The sequence below is a fragment of the Mycteria americana genome, chromosome 6, assembly GCF_035582795.1.
Source record: "Mycteria americana isolate JAX WOST 10 ecotype Jacksonville Zoo and Gardens chromosome 6, USCA_MyAme_1.0, whole genome shotgun sequence".
Lineage (NCBI taxonomy): Eukaryota > Metazoa > Chordata > Aves > Ciconiiformes > Ciconiidae > Mycteria > Mycteria americana.
The window spans coordinates 14,883,034-14,902,465 of record NC_134370.1 but is presented as its reverse complement, the minus strand read 5'-3'; the positions used below and the strand labels follow the sequence as shown (position 1 = coordinate 14,902,465).

General features: G+C 43.6%; 1 protein-coding gene across 5 annotated transcripts in view; it reads right to left on the bottom strand.

Moving 5' to 3' along the window:
* SH3PXD2A (SH3 and PX domains 2A) overlaps window positions 1–19,432 on the bottom strand; it is a 268,655-nt gene that overhangs the window by 10,865 nt on the left and 238,358 nt on the right. For 4 of the 5 annotated variants that reach the window (XM_075504613.1, XM_075504616.1, XM_075504618.1 and 1 more), the window contains 4 exons: window positions 19,188–19,271; window positions 6,962–7,079; window positions 1,000–1,334; window positions 92–141 (listed from right to left, as the gene is read on the bottom strand). In XM_075504613.1, the coding sequence (XP_075360728.1) occupies window positions 92–141; window positions 1,000–1,334; window positions 6,962–7,079; window positions 19,188–19,271 (587 nt within the window). The remainder of the gene's footprint in view (window positions 1–91; window positions 142–999; window positions 1,335–6,961; window positions 7,080–19,187; window positions 19,272–19,432) is intronic. The other variant, XM_075504614.1, reaches the window with a different exon arrangement.

Below are 19,432 nucleotides of genomic sequence, written 5' to 3'. Positions count from 1 at the left end.
TACCCCCCACAACTTGTATGGCTGTAGAAAGTCTCATAAGGCACCCACACACCTACCCCACTGCTAAAATATACCATAAACCAATACAAACCAGACTGGATTCTCTTCGTGGGGGCGGCCTTGTTCTTAGATTCGGAGAACCTGAGCAGGAAAGGGAAAAGGGAGAGTTTATTTAACTTTGTAAGTACCGCTAAACACATTTTTCAGCAGCTCTCTGCTGTTACACAGTTTGAGAATATTAGAAGTCAGTATTTGCAATATTTAAGGCATCTCTATGAAACAAGATAGTAAACTATGAGGGTATATTAGAAATACCAAGGTAGCTTAGCTATTCATCTTAGCTAAGCCAGCAAATTTAAGAGGAAATCACTGCCAGAAAGTAGTGGATTGTATTTTCTGCTGAAACTGACCAGCTCCATTGGAGATCGGCCAGCAAAGAATTGGCCTAATACCTAGTTTTCCCCCCAGCAGTAAAAATAATCCACTAAATTAATAACACTCACACTGTCCTCTTTCATAACATCTTGCCATTCCTCGCACAGACTAGCGTTAGCATCTGCGTTTTGCAGATGAAGTAGTAAAAACATTATAGCAACTTGCCCCCAGGAAAACAGCAGAACAAATGCAAGAGAAGACATAGGTGGTCTCCTTGACTTTAACACACCATCACATCATCTGCATTACTGAGGGTGGGGAGCACATTTTAGAGTGTTCAAAAGGAAAAAATCTTCTCTGGGAAAAAGAAAAAAAGTAAAGGTAAGATAAAGAAGAACCAGCCAGCCCTTACATAAAGCGAAGTTAAATTTTATCACTGATAATGAAGGACTATGTCCTGGAGTCCCTGCAGATCTACAGACAATGCAAACATCTGCTTGTGTGGACTCAGCTATAAGGCCAGGACATATGGGACCTTAGCTGACAGGCAATGCCAGCCCTGAAAGGTAGAAACCAAGAATTCATTGCAAGCCAGTGGAAACCCAGACTACTTTACTGCCTTACTTATTTGAGCTCTTTGTGGTGCTATCCTTGCTATGGCTGGGGATCCCTGGGCCAGTTTGGAAGCCTGCTTGTCTGGGGTCATCATGGCATTGCCATTAGAGTCATTGCACAGGATGGGTAAACTGATTTCCTTCTTGGTGATATGGGTTTCTGCAGTCTCATTTTCTGCTTGAGTTTCCTTGTCAGTGGATGATTTCTTGTTCAGCAGGTTACTGATCTCCATGATATTTCCTATGATTTCCACTGGCCCAGTTAAGTTCTTTTTCCTAGACGGAAGATCATCTTTAGCCTTCTTCAGATATGAAGCTGGGGCCCAGCCCTCTTTGCCTAGATACCTGCAGATTCAAAAGGAAACATCAGCACATCAAACGCAGCCTTCTCACGCATTTCAAATATAACAGCTAAGGCAGAAGTGATGGATGTAACATAAAACAAATTTTGCGGTTCTCAGATAAGCTTTTGTGGTCTCTATTCATTTATTACCTATTGATTAGACATCTCAGTCAGCTGAGCTAGCATTGAACTGTGGACTGCTGTTAAAAGCCACTAATCATCCTAAGGAAGAGTCTCTCTGGATAAGAAACACAGTTACTCACAAGGCAAAGCGCTTCACCAGTTTGTTTTATGCCATGCTTAGACAGTACTAGGCAAACTCAGTATTTTCCCATACAGCAAAAAAAGCAAACTAGTCAGATATTTTAGTAGTTTTAATACTTCCTAGTGGCAACTCAAAATGGAAAAGGGCTCAAATAAGGGTGTACAGAGCCCAGTACAGACCCCCTACATCTGCAGTTTAAGGCCCTTGTGCAAGCCTCCCTCCTTGCAATTATAATGATCACTGCCCCTCCTCCCATAACTCCCAGTCCTGTATGATCAGCTTCTCTTATGGAGAATATGGGACTCAAACTACTGCACCTTCCTCTGGCACTGCAAGATCGAGAAACAATTTGACTAAAGAAAAATGGCTTTGATGGAGACTCATTTTCCTTAACAAGCTAGGGACTATTTGAAGAAATAAACTGTGAAATCTGAACAGACACCTGATTCCAGTATGTGTTCCCAGAGCACCAACCTGAGCTTCTCATGGTACTCTTCAAACTGAAGTCATTCTTCCACAACTGGGCTTTTGAGAAGATGATTTTTCTAACTCCTGCCATTCCTAACACCTCAGCAGGGACTTCAGATTACAATCTGACTCCAGGGAGGACCACGTGGATGAACTCTGCTTTCCCTAATGAAACCCTAACTTGCTACAGAGTGAGTCACTGAAACCCTTCTCTCTTTAATCTTTCAAGATACCCAAAGCAGGCACTTGAACTGTAAGTGGGAAAGCAGGCACCATTAAAATCCTGGTGCTTGGGAAATCTGCAGGAAATACAAATGTTAAAACAGTAGGACTCTAAGGCTCTTTAATGAAAATGGAGACTCATTAGACAGCAGAGAAAGGAGCCAAGGTGGGGGGAATATCAGCAAATGATTCCCTGGCAGATGAGCAACTTTGTCATGCCAACACTTGGATTCTGAGGTTTGCGGTGAGATTTCTGCACCAGGGCACACCCTGGGCTCATTCACCACATCCAGACACTCAAGAGTGGCACTGGGACTTTACTGGGGGAACAGGAAAATGCAGTGTAGGTTTGCTTCCCTAGACTTCTTCATTAATCTTCCTGTACAAAAGTAAATACAATCGCTGTACTTCTAGCAATGAAGTACAAGGACCTTTCTGTTCAAAAATCTTGCCTTTTCCTCCCCTTCCATCTAGATCAGCCAGGACACTAGAGATGCTGCTTCTCCCTATATACCTGCCTTCTGTCACACACGAAGGCAAAGATATGAGATCTACCTGCTCAGAGAGTTTAATGACAAGTTTTTCCAAAGATTCTGGTGTCAAAGGAAAGCATCCCAACAGCTCTGAGCTTTGTTTGCTGCATGGAGACTAACAAGTAGGAGCAAAATGATAATGATTTGACTTCCAACAGATACACAGCATCCAGCCATTGATGCTACGTCAAGATGCAATTTGGATCTATTCAATCCTGTCCCCTTTGAGGCTTTTCTGATAAGCCTCAAACCAAGCCAAAAAAGGAAAAGAAAAAAAAAGGCCTCAGTATGTGCCACGTCCCCTGTTGTGGCAAGGCATCTCTCGGTGCCATTTTCCAGCCCTGAAGACTTTTTGTTTCATCCCCTTTTGCAGTAGACGGCCCTTTTGCAGAGCTACTGACCAATACTTTCTGCTGCCTGTGCATCACGGAAGTTTTTTAAAGGACATTTATACCTTTACATGATCTGCAGATGTAAAGGTTTTCGTCTGTGAGAAAGCCACATTGGCCAATGCACCGAGCACTCCAGTTCCAAAGGTTACTTTCAACAGAGCTTGATTGTGCAAAATCAGCAAGAAAAAACAGTTTACATCCATCTTAGTTTGTGGGAGACTTAACATGTTTAAGATTAGAAAGGCAGCCACAGGCAGGTTCTGTACTGGCTTGTTAGTTCTCCTGCCAACTGTACGTATTTGGATCAGCCCATATAACCCTGCTGCTTCAGACACCTCTGATCTCACGTAGTTTCTCCCAATGAATAGTAGCAGCAATAGCTGGACAGTTAATAACTCTGGGCAACATACCCCCAGTAGAGAGTCTGTTGCTGGTTATTTCTTCCTGTGAGTTACCAAATTCAACCTGAAGTTAATGCTGAGCAGTAGCTGCCAGCAACTGCCAGTTTATTTGGGCAACATCGCAAATAAAAGCTACTTACGTAAGTCAAATAGGCTTACATTTTTCACCTTAGTCCTTGAATTTGGTAATCTCAAAGCCCTTTGCAAACATCACCTTAGAAGACTACTTGATCTCCCCGTTTTATAGGTGAAAGAACTAAGGCAACTGCTAATCAGCTTCAGAGAAGTCCTGAACCGGTAATAATCTTCATTTCATGTCTAAGAGTTGAATCACAAGTATCCTTCCTTCATTTATATTCACAACATACTGGAGATGTTTCAAACCCCATCCTAGATTCCTCCTCATTTCAGTGCTGCTACCACCTCCCAACTGCACTTCGTTCACATGGGCTGAGGCTCAGAATGAACCACAAAATGAAGATGCAGGCAAATAACAAAAGCTTTACTTAGCATATTGCTACTTACTGCAATCCACTTGGGCACCATGACATTATCTCCAGGTGACAGTATTTGATACAAAGTAAGATCTAAATAAAGGATCCTAATGCCAGCTATGATCATACCGGGAAGCACACAGATCCACTGAACTTAGTAGAACCATAAGAAGAATCCCAGGTCAGAGCTCTTCTTTCACTTCTCCAGAGTCCCAATGATTTTTTTTTTTAAAGTCATAATGCACACAGGACAAAATAAGGAACACACCAATATCGCCTCTAGCTTCTACAGCATCGAATTGGGAGGGTTGCAGAATTAGGTGCAGTGATGTGGTTCCTCGGTGATTCCAAAACCCTCCCTGTTTATATTACATGAAGGAAAAAATGGATTCAAACCATAGGAATGTTAAAAAAAGTCAGAAGTGCCTCTGTGAGTCTGAGTCTGAGAGTCACATCTGCTTTCCAGCTCCAGAGCACTGGAATTACTCCAGAGGGAAGCAAACTAGGGGAAAAAAAGAAAAAAAAAAAAGAAAAGAAAAAAGAAAAAAGAAAAAAAAAAAAAGAAAAAGGACAGGAAATGAGGATCAGCACATGGCCAGGAATTTGGGGAAATTACATATTTAAGGTGGAACAAGCTAATGTCTTTAAGGTGGATTCCATTTGCAAGCTGCTGGATTTGTTTTTATTTCTACACATTGATGTGTATGTTCAGTCTCTGTTACCCAGCCCAGCAGACAACAAGGCAGCAGGATTCAACTGCAGTCTCTTCCTGCTCCCTCTCCCCTCACGCTCACTGCAGGAGACGGAGTTGCTCCTTTTAAGGCACTCAATACTCAGAAAAGCGTATTCCTGCAGAAGAGGAATCCTTTTCTGAGTGCTACCTAACAATATTCAGAGCAGTTTAAGTCTAATAAACAGCACAAGAAGTTGGAGATCAGCTACCCAGGCTGCAAAGGACTGGCTTGCAGGGATGGATGACCACATCAACATTTCCAAAAGTGTTGCCCATGGGAAAAACAAAAAACACCCAACCCTGTTTCATAAGAGCAGTTTAATCCTCCAGCAAGACTGCAGCATAGTGCTCCAGAGTAGCACAGAGGATGATGGCTGACACCCAACACACTTGTCGCACTCATATGGGGAGCACCTAACCCACCTTTCAACAAGAAGAGGGGTTGATCAACTCAAAGGGCCTCTTACAAAAAAGCCAAGGGGATGCTGCATTCCCCAACTACCATGGGGTGGCTGGGGCATCCACTGTCCTTCCAGCAGATTACCATGAAGAAGCCACTTAAGCCACTGCAGCAAGTGTCACTGTCCACCAGAATGCACTTCTGCTATACAGAAACATGTGTGGTTTGGGTTGGCCCAAAGGAGTGTGTGAAGAAAACAAAAAAAGAAATTCTGCTTAGGTAGAACTGTTAATATTGCAAAGGGGAACCTACAGTAGTAATAAGGCTGCATTTCAGAAGGAGAATACCAAAATAAACTAAAGATGTCTTGCAATGTTTCTCCCCTCAGAAAACCTATGTGCTCTTGATTCCTCTATCTGCAACTTTGGATTCCACTTCTGTGAATGATTAAAGGAGAAAAAAATGTGACCTGACCAAACCCAGGCATTTTTGAGTTCTTCCTATCTAGAGTGCCTTCCTGGCTCCACTGCTATCTTTATTAGCCTATTCCCTCTATGGGAGTATTAGATAGAAGAAGAAGGAAAAAAAAAAAATCAGTTTTCTAAGTAAGGAACATCAAGAAAAACAACAACATTGCTTCAGTCAGCATTTTCATAGTCCTCATTCATAGCTGATAAATCAAGTAGAATTCAAACAAAAGCAAGTTCTGGCTTGGGGAGGGAAACGGAAAAAAAAAAAAAAATCACTGTAATTACAGTCTGAATGGAAAAAGATGACTAGATGAGATGTTTTGCACTACCTGAGAGAGAAACCTTCATTTTTGTATGTGATACAACAGGCTACCTGTTGTATCACACCTTGTTTAAAGAGAAATGGGATGTCACAGCAGTGCTGGATTCACACATAGATACAAAACAAGGGGCAGAATCATGAGAGAGCACTAAAACCTAAATGCTGCATGAACCTAGATTGAGAAAGCTCTCATTAAGTATTCATCCTGACACCATATATCACTATCTGAGACATATCTAACCTATATTCTCCCCATGAGCATTTAAAAAGGGGATTCTTAAGTCACAAGTCTCCTCTATGACTGCTGTTTCAAATACATAACGAAGTTTGATACACAATGATAACTTTGCCTGCCCTCGGAATCCAGTCCCTCTACATTAGGAATATCTAAAGTGGACAGGCAGAAATCAGGCAAATTAGTTGAAACCTTCATTAAGTTTAGAAAAGGGCTATAGCCAGCAAACTGATCTCTTATATCCCTGAAAATAGCACTACCTGCCCCAAAGAGCTCAAGAGATCACAATCAGCCTTTCAGCATTGCTATAAATAGATTTAAATATGTTGCAGAATAACTCTTATACTGGAAACACATTAAAATTACACACAACAGAAAGCCTTGTTAGGTTTCACAGATCTTAACTCCAATATGGGCTTTTAACTTCAAGGAAGAAAATAATAATAATAAAAAAATCTACAAGTTCAGGAATTTCCCCACTGGAATCATCCGTAGCTTTTGCGGACACTGTAGGGTTACTTCAATCACCATTGTATCATCTTAACCTTTTCTTTACATTTCTTCAAGAGGCATTATGAACAATTTGGGCTTCCTTGCCCAGCTACAGAATTATTTAAACGCTAACATTAAGTGAATGATCAGAAAAGCTCATTGTCACAGGTTCTGCAGCAATCTGGCTGCACGGCTTCTTTACCTTATGTACCACCATCCTTCCAGGTTCTTTTGGATGACCTCCACGGTGACCCCTTTTTCGAACCCAATCTCATCCTTCCCCTGGCTGGCGTACGGCTGGATAGTGACATATTTCTCTTCTAGTGAGGGGAGAAAAGGCAACATCAGTTAGGGTCAGAATTAGCCCAGCTGTTTTTCTGTTCTGCTTGCTTTTAAACTGTTATGCAGTGATTACGTGGAGCCATTACAAAAGGTGGAGCCCTGCTCAGGGGCCCACTGATTATTTATGCTGACGACATGATAGATAATCAGCCCCTTGCCGCTACTCTGCTGCTGATAATCACAAAGTGTTTCCATGCCAATAATGACACAGAGTCCCCAGAGAGCTCCCCCCCACCCAAGTTCCTCGAGTTGGTAAGGGAGAGGATTTGAAGCTGGACTTAACTCCCATACTGTAACTTGACAGAATCAACCTGGCTGCCAAATCAGCCAAGCGTCACTGCGGGAGCTCCAGCCAGTTGGCTCTTTTGAACACGCACATGGCTGCACGAAGCATTGTGTTACTGAAACCAGAGCCCCGCATCCTGAGAGGGACCGATCCTCCCCAACTCAGAGGGGCTGGCCCATCACGCTGCTCTCCTTACACCTCTTGAACAGTGTGGGTCTACAGCAACGAGCTTTAAACAGCATTTAAAAAGTGACAAAAGAATGTAAGGGGTTTGCATTTGACAGGAGACCATACAGCATCTTGCCTTTGTGCGTGGTGAAGTGTTTTGCAAACATACTTTGGCTAGACCTCACACCAGAGAAATACACGGGTGGCAGTGGAAAAGGAGGGCCAGAACTTAAGACACATACTTCAAAAGCACAAGCTAGATTTCAAGTATGGTGTTTGAGCCAAAAACTTAGCATCCCTATTCGTCTCCATCCTGGCCGGGCAGAAGTGAGCAGACTTGCTGAGAGCAAGCCAATGAGCAGAGCAGAACAGGCACTTTCTCAGCATCTTCCTCCACCCACCAGGAGTCATTTACTGTAGCATTTCCATCACGCTCAAGGCCAACCTTTTCCTCTGTTAGCTTAAAATTACAACTGGCATTGACAACGTGAACAAGCAGCCTTGCTCTGCAGCAGCAGACACGGAAAGTGTTACCAAACCCCTCTTCTGAACCCAAGCTACAGTGCACGTAACAGCATGAGTTTCTTCAGCTAGATCAACGGTGGGGAAAGCAAGCAATAAAGCGCACCCCAACTGGCCTTCCTAGCCCTTTCTACTGGCAGTTGCAACAAGGCACAGCCAGGAACAAATAGAGAGTTGTCAGTGCACAGGAACAGGCAGGAAATTAAGTGAATCCAGAGGTCCTGATCACTGCAAAACAAAGGAGCTATGAAAAGGTTGCAGCAGCTTGAGGCAAACACTCTTTTGGAGAGAGTGAAGCAGACCCAACCATCTGTTTGGTTTTGTGGCTCAACTGCATTTTGTTGCTGGGCAAAGCATGGAAACTTTAAAGAAAAAAAAAACCTTACTGAGACAAAGTAAGAAATAATACCTCAGAAAGGGGGAAAAAAAAAAATGTTGGCAGAGCATCTGATGGCAGAAAATTCAGCAAAGCTACATCTCTGAAGTCAACTTCCCTCCATGGGTTGCATTTGCATCCTCCTAATTCTGATGGGGTAAAACCCGTCAAAACAGTTGCCTCCAAGAGGAAAATACTTTATCCTGCTCTCCCCTAGAAGGGCTGCTTTAGCCGTTTTATCATGGGTAAGGAATTCCAGCTAGTTTGTAATTAGCGCTATCAGAATATGACACCTTCCCCATAGAAATACTCTACTACAAGATGGGGCCTGACAAATGAAACCTGGCTTCAAAGTCACAGGACAGTTTTCCTAGCTGGGTTTCTGCTCTGCGCGGTAAAAGCAGACTAATTTTTCCTCTATTTCAAGTGACTGCTGCTGAAGGAGTTACGTGCCCAGTTTCCACTGCATGCAAAGCCCCAAGCACTAAAGTGAACTGCAGAAGATCCCTGTGCAGCTAGATCTTGTCCCCGAGAGGAGAGGGCTGAGGGAAAGTTCAGGTGTGCAGAGCTGCAGCACTGTCCAGACACACATTGCTTCGGACACTTCCAAGGACATTTCTAGGACAGTAACGAAGAGCTAAGCCACGTGTTTGCTTGTTTGCTGAGTGTTGGAAGAAGGCCCTGCTTTGTCTCTCCCCCATACCAAAGCCAAATTATAACCCAGGCTATCAGAGTTCACCCTTGCCACTACAACTACAACAGAAGTTTCTCTGTTTATCTCATTTTTCCTCCACATAAACAGCAGTCCCTGCTGCAGCTAAAGCCAGCTATTCAGCTCCTCTTGCTGGGCAGAGCGGTCTCAGTCTTCAGGGATGCGACCTCCCTCCTTCTGCAGAGGACAGGGTAGGAGGCCAGGAGTGAGATGCTCACTCCGGGATTTCAACACAGCTTTCCAAACTCCTGCTCCAGCAGGACTTCTCCTGTGTGAGGAACTGAGACAGTGGTCACCCATCAACCCCAACAGTGTTTCTGAGTCTGATCATTCAAGGGAAATCAAAGATTGGGGTGAGTGTCCTTTGAAAACTAGGATGCAATCACCTTCCAAACATTAGATCCCTTCCTCCCCCCCAGAAACCCACTCCTTCCATTCCAAACATAGATGAGTGGCTTGCCAGGGAAAACAACAACAGGTCCATGCAAGCTACTACAATAGCCAGCAACTTCTGCAAACACAACTTCTGGCCCTGCAGCCATGCATGTGGGCACACATCACTGCTCTACCTGTTCATTACTGCCTTCCTCCCAGCCACTGACTCCTGGACTTCCCTTCCAGTTAGTTTCAAGGTAAGGCAGAAGAGCAGAGATATCCTCCAACTCCTCTCATTCTGGCCAAAACAGGCCAGGAAGGACTGACCATGCTGTTGAGGTGGTGCATTGAAAAAGCAGCTGCTGGCTGCATGGAGAAGCCATGTTCTCAGCTGAGAGCGCTGCAGCCTCTTTCCTGAGCTTTTCACCTTTGCTCAGGTTTACTGAGGAGAGAGACTGCCCTTGAGCAGCACTCTGTCCTCAGTATTGAGATTACTGCTTTGCGTGTTGCTGCTCTCACCTTGCTGCCTTGCACACACCACACTCGATACTGCCTACCAGTGGCTCTGAATGACCAGAGACACTGGCCAGCTCTAGAAACTAAAACAGAGTTGCTAAGGAGGATGGAGCCCCATCCAAGTACTGTGACACTGGGATGCACAGGTGAGACTGGCGGGCTTTTCTAAGCTGCCACTGCCTTAGCCTGTCCATGAGCACCTCTGTTGCTTATATCTTCAGTCTTGCGGCTTTCAACTCAAGACTACTGCTCCTTGAGAGAAGAGCCTTCAGGTGATTCCTCCCTACACAGAGGGATGGGAAAAAGACTGAATGAAAGTTGGAAGGGAAGAGAGAAAAAAAAGTTCTTCCACGAAGCAAGACAACAAAACCAGTGTTAGAAATTAACTTAGAAAAGAGGGTCCTACAATGTTTTTGTTTAGCAGTTCTATTTTTAAGCCTACAGATCAGAAACAGGAAGCCACCATTACAATTTCCCCTTGCAAAGTGCTTTCACAGCAAAAAATTACAGCCATTTCCAAGATTACACACATTTGGTTTCTTTCAGTGGTGCAGGGGATACCACAAACATACATGAGGTTTGTAACTTAAACAATTTTCTGGAGATATGAGCCCCCTTGCAACCAAAGTGTCATTCTGTTTTGCTTCTCAAAGACTATCTCTAGCCAGTGGATGTTTTGTATAAACCAAGATTTGCTGAAGTGAGCAGTGGAGCTTTCAGTGGATGTGTCACTTAAGAGGACTGATGTAGCATTCAACATATCAGATTACTATTCAAAAGTCTTTAAGAGAAGATATTTGACACTTCATGAATGATACATAAAGTTACTGGAAAGACTTAGCACAGATGAATGGTTTCATGAGAGAATCAGCAGAGCATCAGCCAGTAGAAAGACACTGCTCTGAGTTACACTGACAAATCTGAAATATCATGCTGGTTTCATTCAGATAGTATGACAGGCAATGGTATAAAACACAAGTCGGTGAACCATCTCAGACCTACCAAAGTTGTATGCCCAGATCTACAGAGAACACGAAAGTGTTTAATTTTGATTCAGTTTTGACTTAGCAATTACCGGCAAAAAAATGCAAACAAAAGTATAATTTGTATTCCCCAGCTGCAGCTTCCATTACATCAACTTCACTGTTGAGGTCAAGTGGGCAGAATAAACTTTACTACACGCTACAAAGCACATACATCAGCTAAAAGGCTGCACTCTGGAAATAATGGGATGAGAGTCCAACTCCCCTTCAAGATCTGCTGAAAATGGCATAAAGGCACCTCTGTTCTTAATGTATGACACCCAGAGATCTGTTATTAGCTCAGTCAGCCAACTTCACTTATATTTCTTTACTTCTAATTTGCAGGTGAAAGATACCTTCCCCAGCTGAACTGAAAGAGGTACCTCTACTGGAAATTCAGCTGCACTAGTAAATCTGAACAAGGCATGCACGAAGAAGCAAAGCCTGTTTGGCAAAGAGCTACAAATCAAGTCTGTCACATCATGCGTTATCCAACTGCAACCCACTTACCTTGGAAGGAAAGGATTTGGACACAGACACTATTTAAAACATGCACAACAATAATTTCTGTACTCTTTGGACTACCCAACTCATACCACCCCCTTGTAGCTGTGCTCTGCCCACCCCTCCCAGACACCCTGGCAGCCCAGTGCTCAGTCCACTAGTTATTCCAAAACCTCACTTCCCTATCAATCTTCCTCCTCCCCAAAGAAAGGCAGGCTTCTCTCTAACTCTGGTTCTACCTAAAGTCTCCTGAAGAAAGACAGTAGAGGCTTGGGGCCAAAATACAGAGACAGATCCTGGTGGATCGCTGGGAAAACAGTGTGGACAGCAGAGGACAGTTCCCACGTCCTTGTAACAGCCCACAATACTACAGAGAGGGCTTTTTCTAGCAACTGAGATGTCCCCCCAGCAAGCATAGCAGAGGTTGCTGCAGTCCAGCTGAGAGGTGCGCATATATACAGGACAAAGCATTTGAGCTGTACAATGCCCTGCATTACAGCTATTTATAGTATGTGGTTTGTACAGATGTACGCAACCATGCTATTTTCAGCAGACCTGGTACAAGGAAGCTGGTGGTATTTGAGAGTTATGGGTCACTCCTTCACAAGTCACAGACATCTAATGCCCTTCCATGGCTGTTAGAAGAAAAAAAAATGCCAAATCATCAACACAAGCATTTTGCATCCCCTCCAGCAATGTAACAGTGCTCTGCCAAGAGCAAAAATAAAACACAAACATAAATAGCAATAGCTTTAAAGCTAAAAAGCTGCTTTAAGAACACAGTTTATGAATGCATGCCTAGTGCTGCAGCAGCTGAGACTGTTCCCTTCTCCTTCCTTCATCCTGCCTCGCACCTGCCACCTCTCCTTGCACACAAAGTTCATGACTCTGCTGCGAGATGGACTTGAAGCCAACCTGATCAAGGAAAGGTTAGTATGACCCTAAGCTGGGTTTGGTTCATAGCAGATCTACATGAGCATACAGGAGAAGGGAAGATGCTGGGGAAGGTGATACTGGTTCTTTCAGTGGTGGCACCACAAACTCTGTGTAAAACTTCTCTCTGTACTAAGCCAGGCCAGTTTCAATGCAGCTTCACTTAATTTTGAGGAAAAAGGCCTATTTCTGAGACTGCTGGAAGCAGAGTCAAGACACTCCTAGGAAACTTGATCTAAAACCAGGCTAGGATAATTTAAGAGTGCCCACACATCTTTTCTCACCTATTTTAAGATGCAACTTAATAAAGTGCAACTTTTTGCATAAATAGGATTAATAATATAGCTTAAACCGTCATACAATTTACAGCAGAGCAAGATGACTTGTAGGCACCTTGGCAATGCTCATCAAGTAGTAAAAGGTCACCTTTGCAGCCATAGTGTAGTGGGGACTGAAATATTTCTTCCATCTCATGCAGCCTGTTCAATGGCTATGATACAACATGCTAGTCACAGAAAAAGTAGGGATGCCACATTTACCTTGTTAAAGTTTAGGAGGACTTAATGCCAATGACATTTATTTTTGGATAATGGCAGACCATGACAACAGTGCTTCGTGTTTTTTCCTTTTGAGCAGGATTATAGCTTGTAACTAAAGAGTCAGCACATGTGTCCATCCCATCACACTCCCTTTAATCAGCATATACCCAAATAGGTTTTCTTTTGTTTCACTTGCTATATTTCTGTCTAGTAGTAAAAGAGGAATCTCAAAGAATTTTTAGGCACCAGGCATGGCATTTTCCATATCAGGTGACCCACTACGACACCTCTCCCACAGGAAAAACCTCAAAACAGCTAAGATGAAGCTCCATCTGTTCCTGAAGAAACAGTACCTAATTGTCTGATAGAGCAAGACACTAAACCTGACAGCTTGTGAGGCTCCTCCAATCCCATCTGTCAAACCAGAATTTCAGATTTCACATGTGCACTCGTGCACACACATACTACACATTAAAGTTATGAGGTGTCTTGAGAAGGCAACTTGGTCCCTCCTCTGGCTGTCTGGATTTATACTTACTGTCAGGTCAAGGAAAGCAGACCTACGGTTTTACTGCTCGAGTTGTAATGTAGAGGTTCAGTAGCACTTTCCAAATCTTCCTTATTCAATCTTCCCGATTCCCTTGGCACTGGTTATTTCAGATTCCTCCTAGTCTATCACCAAGGTAACGGTTCCTTTCCCCAACATCTTCAAAATCCTCTATCACTGCTGCTCCTCACCGCTATAGCCCTTCAACCTCTTGTGCACAGCCACTACAGCCACCTCCTGCCTCCTTTGCTCCCTTCCCAGCCTTTCAGCACACTGCTCTTGCCCAAGGCTCTTGGCACAGCAGCACTCTGGTACTTCAGCCAGACTTCAGTTGTCCCATCTTGAATTTTCAAGCCTGTGTGCTCTGCCTTGCTTTAATACCCTCCTACACAATCTCACATGTTCTGCTCCCTTTGGATTTCCCACTCCTCCAAATCCTTTCATCTTTTCCCACTCAGCCCCATGCCTTTCTTATGATGCCTCATCAACCTGAGCAGGCTGCCTCCTATGTGGTATCAAATAACCTGAAACTCTCAAATCCTTCCTAAAATAAGCCTTACCTACTCTGACTTCCTGCCTTGCCAAACAAGCTTAGTTTTAGTCCTTCTCTAAAAGCTTTTAAAAATACCAAATAAATATCACTTTCCACTGTGAAAAACCTTTTGGTCGTAATAAGATGCATGCCAAATTGCCACTTGCCCAGGCTCCTTTGATGCGCAGATCTCATTCTCTTTGTTTAGGCTGTAAACTATTTGGGACAGGAACCTTGCCTTTAAGCAGCTAAAATACCATGCACGTTTCCAGGCCTGCATAATCAGTCTCATCTCTCCCAGGCAAATGGCCAGCGCTCATACGTTTCTGCTTCCAAGTTCTAAGCACCCCGTTTCACATACCTCTCCTTCACCTACATTTTATAAGTTTGCTTTTTTCTGCCTCCATAAATAAGTGTGGAAGTTATCTGCAGCACTTCAGGAGCCAACCAAGTAAGGGAGTAATTTCCTTTGCTCAACTGGTGTTTGTACATGCCCCCAACTTTCTGTGACCCCATCCTTGTTTGAAATGCCGGTAGGGGTGGGGATAGGGGGGAATTGGGCTAGAAATTAGCCAATTAACGATTTCTCAGAAAAATGCAACAGCCCCAACCCTACATCTTCCAAACCACAGAAGAATTTTCTTTCAAAATACTTTCCCCTCAGTCAGCAGTCTGCACTCGCCCTCCCCCACTCCTCCGCTCCAGCCCCCCTTTGTCAGACCTGCTTCTGGAAAAACTCTCGCTGTTCCAGAAAGCGATGCATTAATTCAACATGGACTTTGTTTTACTTGTCTAAATATTCAGCAAAGAAAATAACTGTCCACAGTTATCAAATGTGTTCATCTGCAGACAGGAGCTCTTCAGCCTTTGTCCCTCTCCCCACCTTTTTTTTTAAATAACAGAAAACCTCATGCCAACAGATAGAAAAGAACAATAATGACATTTCTTCCAAACAGTTCTGTACTGCACATGCTCTTTCTTCAACCAGCAAGGGGCAATAAACATTTACTACTTTCCTTGGAGCACAGAGGAGGGGAAAAAAAAAAAAAAAAAAAAAAGAAAAGAAAGAATAAACTAAGTCTGAAGCTGCTCTGTGCTGGTTTGATTTAGCACGGCAAAGCAGCCTTGTGCTGTGAGTGACAAACATTTCACCAGCATCAAGGACAAGCAGGGAAAGAGAGTGAGAACAAAGGGAGAAGTCCTGTGGGCAATGAAGGGGCTGCCCAAGAGGGCAAAGCGGCTCTGGTGGGGTGCTGGAAAGGGTAAGAGTGCACACCAGCCAGGCTGAATTACCAGTACTGATCGAGGGCTCTTTCCACAGCTAGAAAACTGGCTGCAGAATAACCCACCCAGGCTAGGAGATGGGGTTCAAGTATCGAGACCACTGGGTTACACAGCTGCCTTCCCTCTATACCCCATCCATCTCTTCCCATCAAGCTCCCTCTCTCTGTAAGTCAGGCAAGCAGTAGGAAGACCTACAGTTTCCAAGTTCTAACTTTAACTCTTTCATCGAATAGCTTATTTCTTGTGCTAGCAGCTACTCTGAAATAATAGGTTCATTTGGCAGAAATTCAGCCCATATGTCACTATATTGTTGATATGAATAATTTTAAAGTACTTTCCTGCATTGTAACAGCTCCAGTTGAAAGTGTTGGGCACAAAACCAAAGCAGCAATAACTTTTGTCAACTATCTGGCATATAAAACAGGCATGTAAACCCCCACTTTTCCCAATCAAACTGTAATAGCACAAATGACTTCTCATGAAATCAGCCTGTGAACAATCCCAAGTCCTCTTCCAGGGGAAGTTCCAAATAAATGCATGTGTAGAATTAGCATTTCACCCAGTACAAGAGAACACAAACTCTGCAGCTTGCAGGTCTAACAAGTGTCAGGACTGAGGAAAACTACAAATGTTCAGGCTTCTCCTCACAATCCTTATTTGTATTACTGGTGTTCTGTAAAGTACAGACAAAAGTTTAGAAAATGTACCACATTTAAAAACATTTAACAGTCTAAAAAAAAAAAACCCAACCCAAAAAAACCCCAAACCACCCCCCCCATCAAGCTCTGAAGATACATAAGAAACAAACTAGTGTAATCTCTTAGATCTGGGCACACCATGGACCATTTTAAAGAGAAAAGTTCAGCAACAAATGTCATCTGTTTCTCTTTGTAAAAACAGACTACAGCTGTTCTCTTTGCAGATTTTTTTTTCAGCTTTAAAGAAGGAGCACTACCATGATATTCAATAATTTGTCTTTCATGTTTCTTATTCACAGATCTGGTAATATTGCTCCCAAATATCTGAAGTCCAGGGATGCTTAGCCTCTTCAAATGGCTTTGGAAAGGGTAGAAATAAGCAAGCCATATGTTACCCCTGATAATTCTCCCCCATTAGGCAGTCTGTAACAGGGAAGCAAACCCTTGCCTTCTTCACTCAGGCTTTTCCAGTGTTTTTAACATTCGAGTCACTTAGAAAATCCTGGCCTTCAGAAACAATGCTTAATTCCTTCAGTTCTGGCTTTTAAGTGGTTCTATCACAGACCTAGTCAGTAAAAATGCTTATTAGTGGTACCCAAGCATAAATACAAAGGGAAGCATCCTTTACAGCTTGCTTTTAAACTCCAGTGAACTCTCGGAGCTAACCCTTCCAACAGCACCGACTATCTCAAGCAGAATGTCGCTGGGTGGGAAGAACTTCAGCCAAAATGTTTAATTGAATTTATTTCCAAGAAAGAGGCCAAGTGGGGGAGGGGAAGCTGTTTTGCCTGTGTTGAACAACTCTGGCAACCTCCTCTTTGAGCAGCTCTAGTTCTTCTGTGCTTTGGAGCAGGAACTTGAAGGTTGGCGGGGGGTGCGTGTGTACACTTCATGCATTCTGTCATTTCTGTGCAAACCCACCCAAATTTGGCCTTGTTAGAAGTCTTTTGGGCTGGGATGGGAGGGAAGGAAGGGAGAAAGAATCTCTCCTGACCTCACATAAACTGTGATCTGTTAGAGAGCAGCGGGCTGGACAGCCAGAGAGACTCATACTTTCAACAACTGCAGTTTGGAAGGGGTAGATGTCTGTACAGGCTGCAGTTATGCCAGATGATGAAGCCACTGTCTCCAACCTGCCCCCCAAGTACTCAAATCACTTTCTTTACTTCCAATCAGCCTGCTCCTGTAAGAGCTCCCTAACCTACTATTTCAGATGACATTAAACAGCTTATTTTTAGCCAGCCTGGCAAGCTGTGGCTGAAATGCACTGGAGAGCGCTTATAGAAGCATCTCAGCCATGGAGGGTGCCCCAAACCTTGAGATGCTGCCGTTTGTGCCAAGTTCAAGTGCTGAGATTTAGTTTGAGATAAAGCACATACTCCCCAACACACTCAAAACCCCAGCATTGCTTGGGCCTAATAGGGAAGAAACTGTTAAGGAGCAAGAAAAAGGCAGGAATAGAAGAGACTAGGGGAGCCTGTGGTGGGGAAGACTGCCAGGGAAGACGCTGTGACATTGGCCAGAGGGCAGCTCTGGAGAAGATGCACACAGATGGTGGGCATAAGAGTGCAAGAGGGAAGACCTGGGAATGCAGCCTAGGTCCTTGAGTCTTACCAGTTGACTATAAGTGAATGATCATGCAGCCTTAATATTTTATGGAGCTTTGTTTGCAATATTGCATGAATATGAAAGGATATATTTGTTTAAACGAGTAAACAAATTTTTTAGAAAACTGATTCCCAGAAATTCTCCCAGTTAAATTGCCATAAAGTATCTGGCAGAGTTTGACAAGGCAAAATAAGTAGCTCCCAAACTCTTGGAGTACAGAAATAAGCACAAACTCTTTTTCACAAGCCAGCGTGTGTGCTTACAGGTTTTTATTTTTTTGGTGCCTTCAGGGTATATTTCGTGGCTGAGAAGCAAGACCTTGTCTTCTGAGGGTAGTTCCAGTTGCTGTAGGGTCAAGCTATGGTAGGAAGAACACCCCTCTTGTTATTTTGGTTTCCTCAATAATACTTTGAGGCAAAGGTAAAAGGTCACTGAAAAGTTGCATGTGCTTGACACACATGAGTCTGCATGTACAACTGCCACCAAATCCAAGAGAAAATAAATTTGCTACTTTAAAAATGCATTCTTTCCTTAGTAGGAAAAGGTACCTTTTCCTCAGCTGGGAAGCTCCTCTTGTGCTTACATCTGGTTCCATCCCCTCAGTAAGGTTGTCTGAAAGTTACACAGAGGTGCAAATGGTGCTTCCCCCCACCTCCTTCCTTTTTAAAGTGCAATGAATACCACATCTGGACAATCTTGCAAGAAGGGGAGAAGGGGATAGAAAGGGGTACCTTTACTCTGGGAAAGATGATTCACATGCACTGGAGAAATGCTTGGTTTGGAAGATTACTCAGACTTTAACCAAATGCAGCTTCAGAACACAAGGTGTTCCCCCCCAGCCCGCCATGCTGCTCCCTGTCAGACCAGCAAAGCAAAAAAAAAAAAAAAAACCCACACCACAACACCAAACAAAAAAAACCCCGCAACTACTACTGGTGATATTTTAAACACTTGGGACTGACACCAAAAGCTCCCAAAAGTTCTAAAGAAGTCTGTATTTAGTACCAAGCACTGCTTGCAAGTAAGAGAGGGGACTGAAACTGGAATGATTCTCATCTTTCCACACCAAGCACTTTTCCAGTGTGCACATTTCTGATCCTGATTTTTTGGCATTCTTCTCATTTTAATAGCCCTGAAAGTATAACTTGTCCTTATTGAGGTAGGAAAGGCTGAGTACGAATATGCCAAAGTTAAAACACAACAGATGTGAACTTCCCCGAGCAGCACAAGGAGTCAGACTGCAGAGTTACCCTTGGTTATTAGCCTCCAGCTCTTGAGGTGCCTAACCCTGGCTCCAAGACACCCTCAAGCTGTCATGTACGAAATCCACATCTGAACTCTGGAGCTTCGGCCTCTCTCTACCAGATCACCAAAGATGCAGACCCTGGTGCACAACAGCCAAAGCTGCAGCATGGCTTTTGGTGCACCCTTAGGGGCTGGTGCCATAGGAAGCTATTAATTCACCTCGACTCTGCTGCCTGTTGACTATCCCGCCCAGCGTCCATCGCCGGTCCAGGCGTCTCAGGTGAGCCTTGCGTCGCTTAGAAACTAGTTTGGAACATGGATGGAAACAAAACAAAAAAAAAAAAAGAAAAAAATGACGGGAGGGTGAGGAATAAAAACAAAACATGGCATTTACAAGCACTGGTCTTGTTAGCAGGAATGGGTTAGGTGGGATGCAGACATTTTGTTTTAGTTTATATAGTACA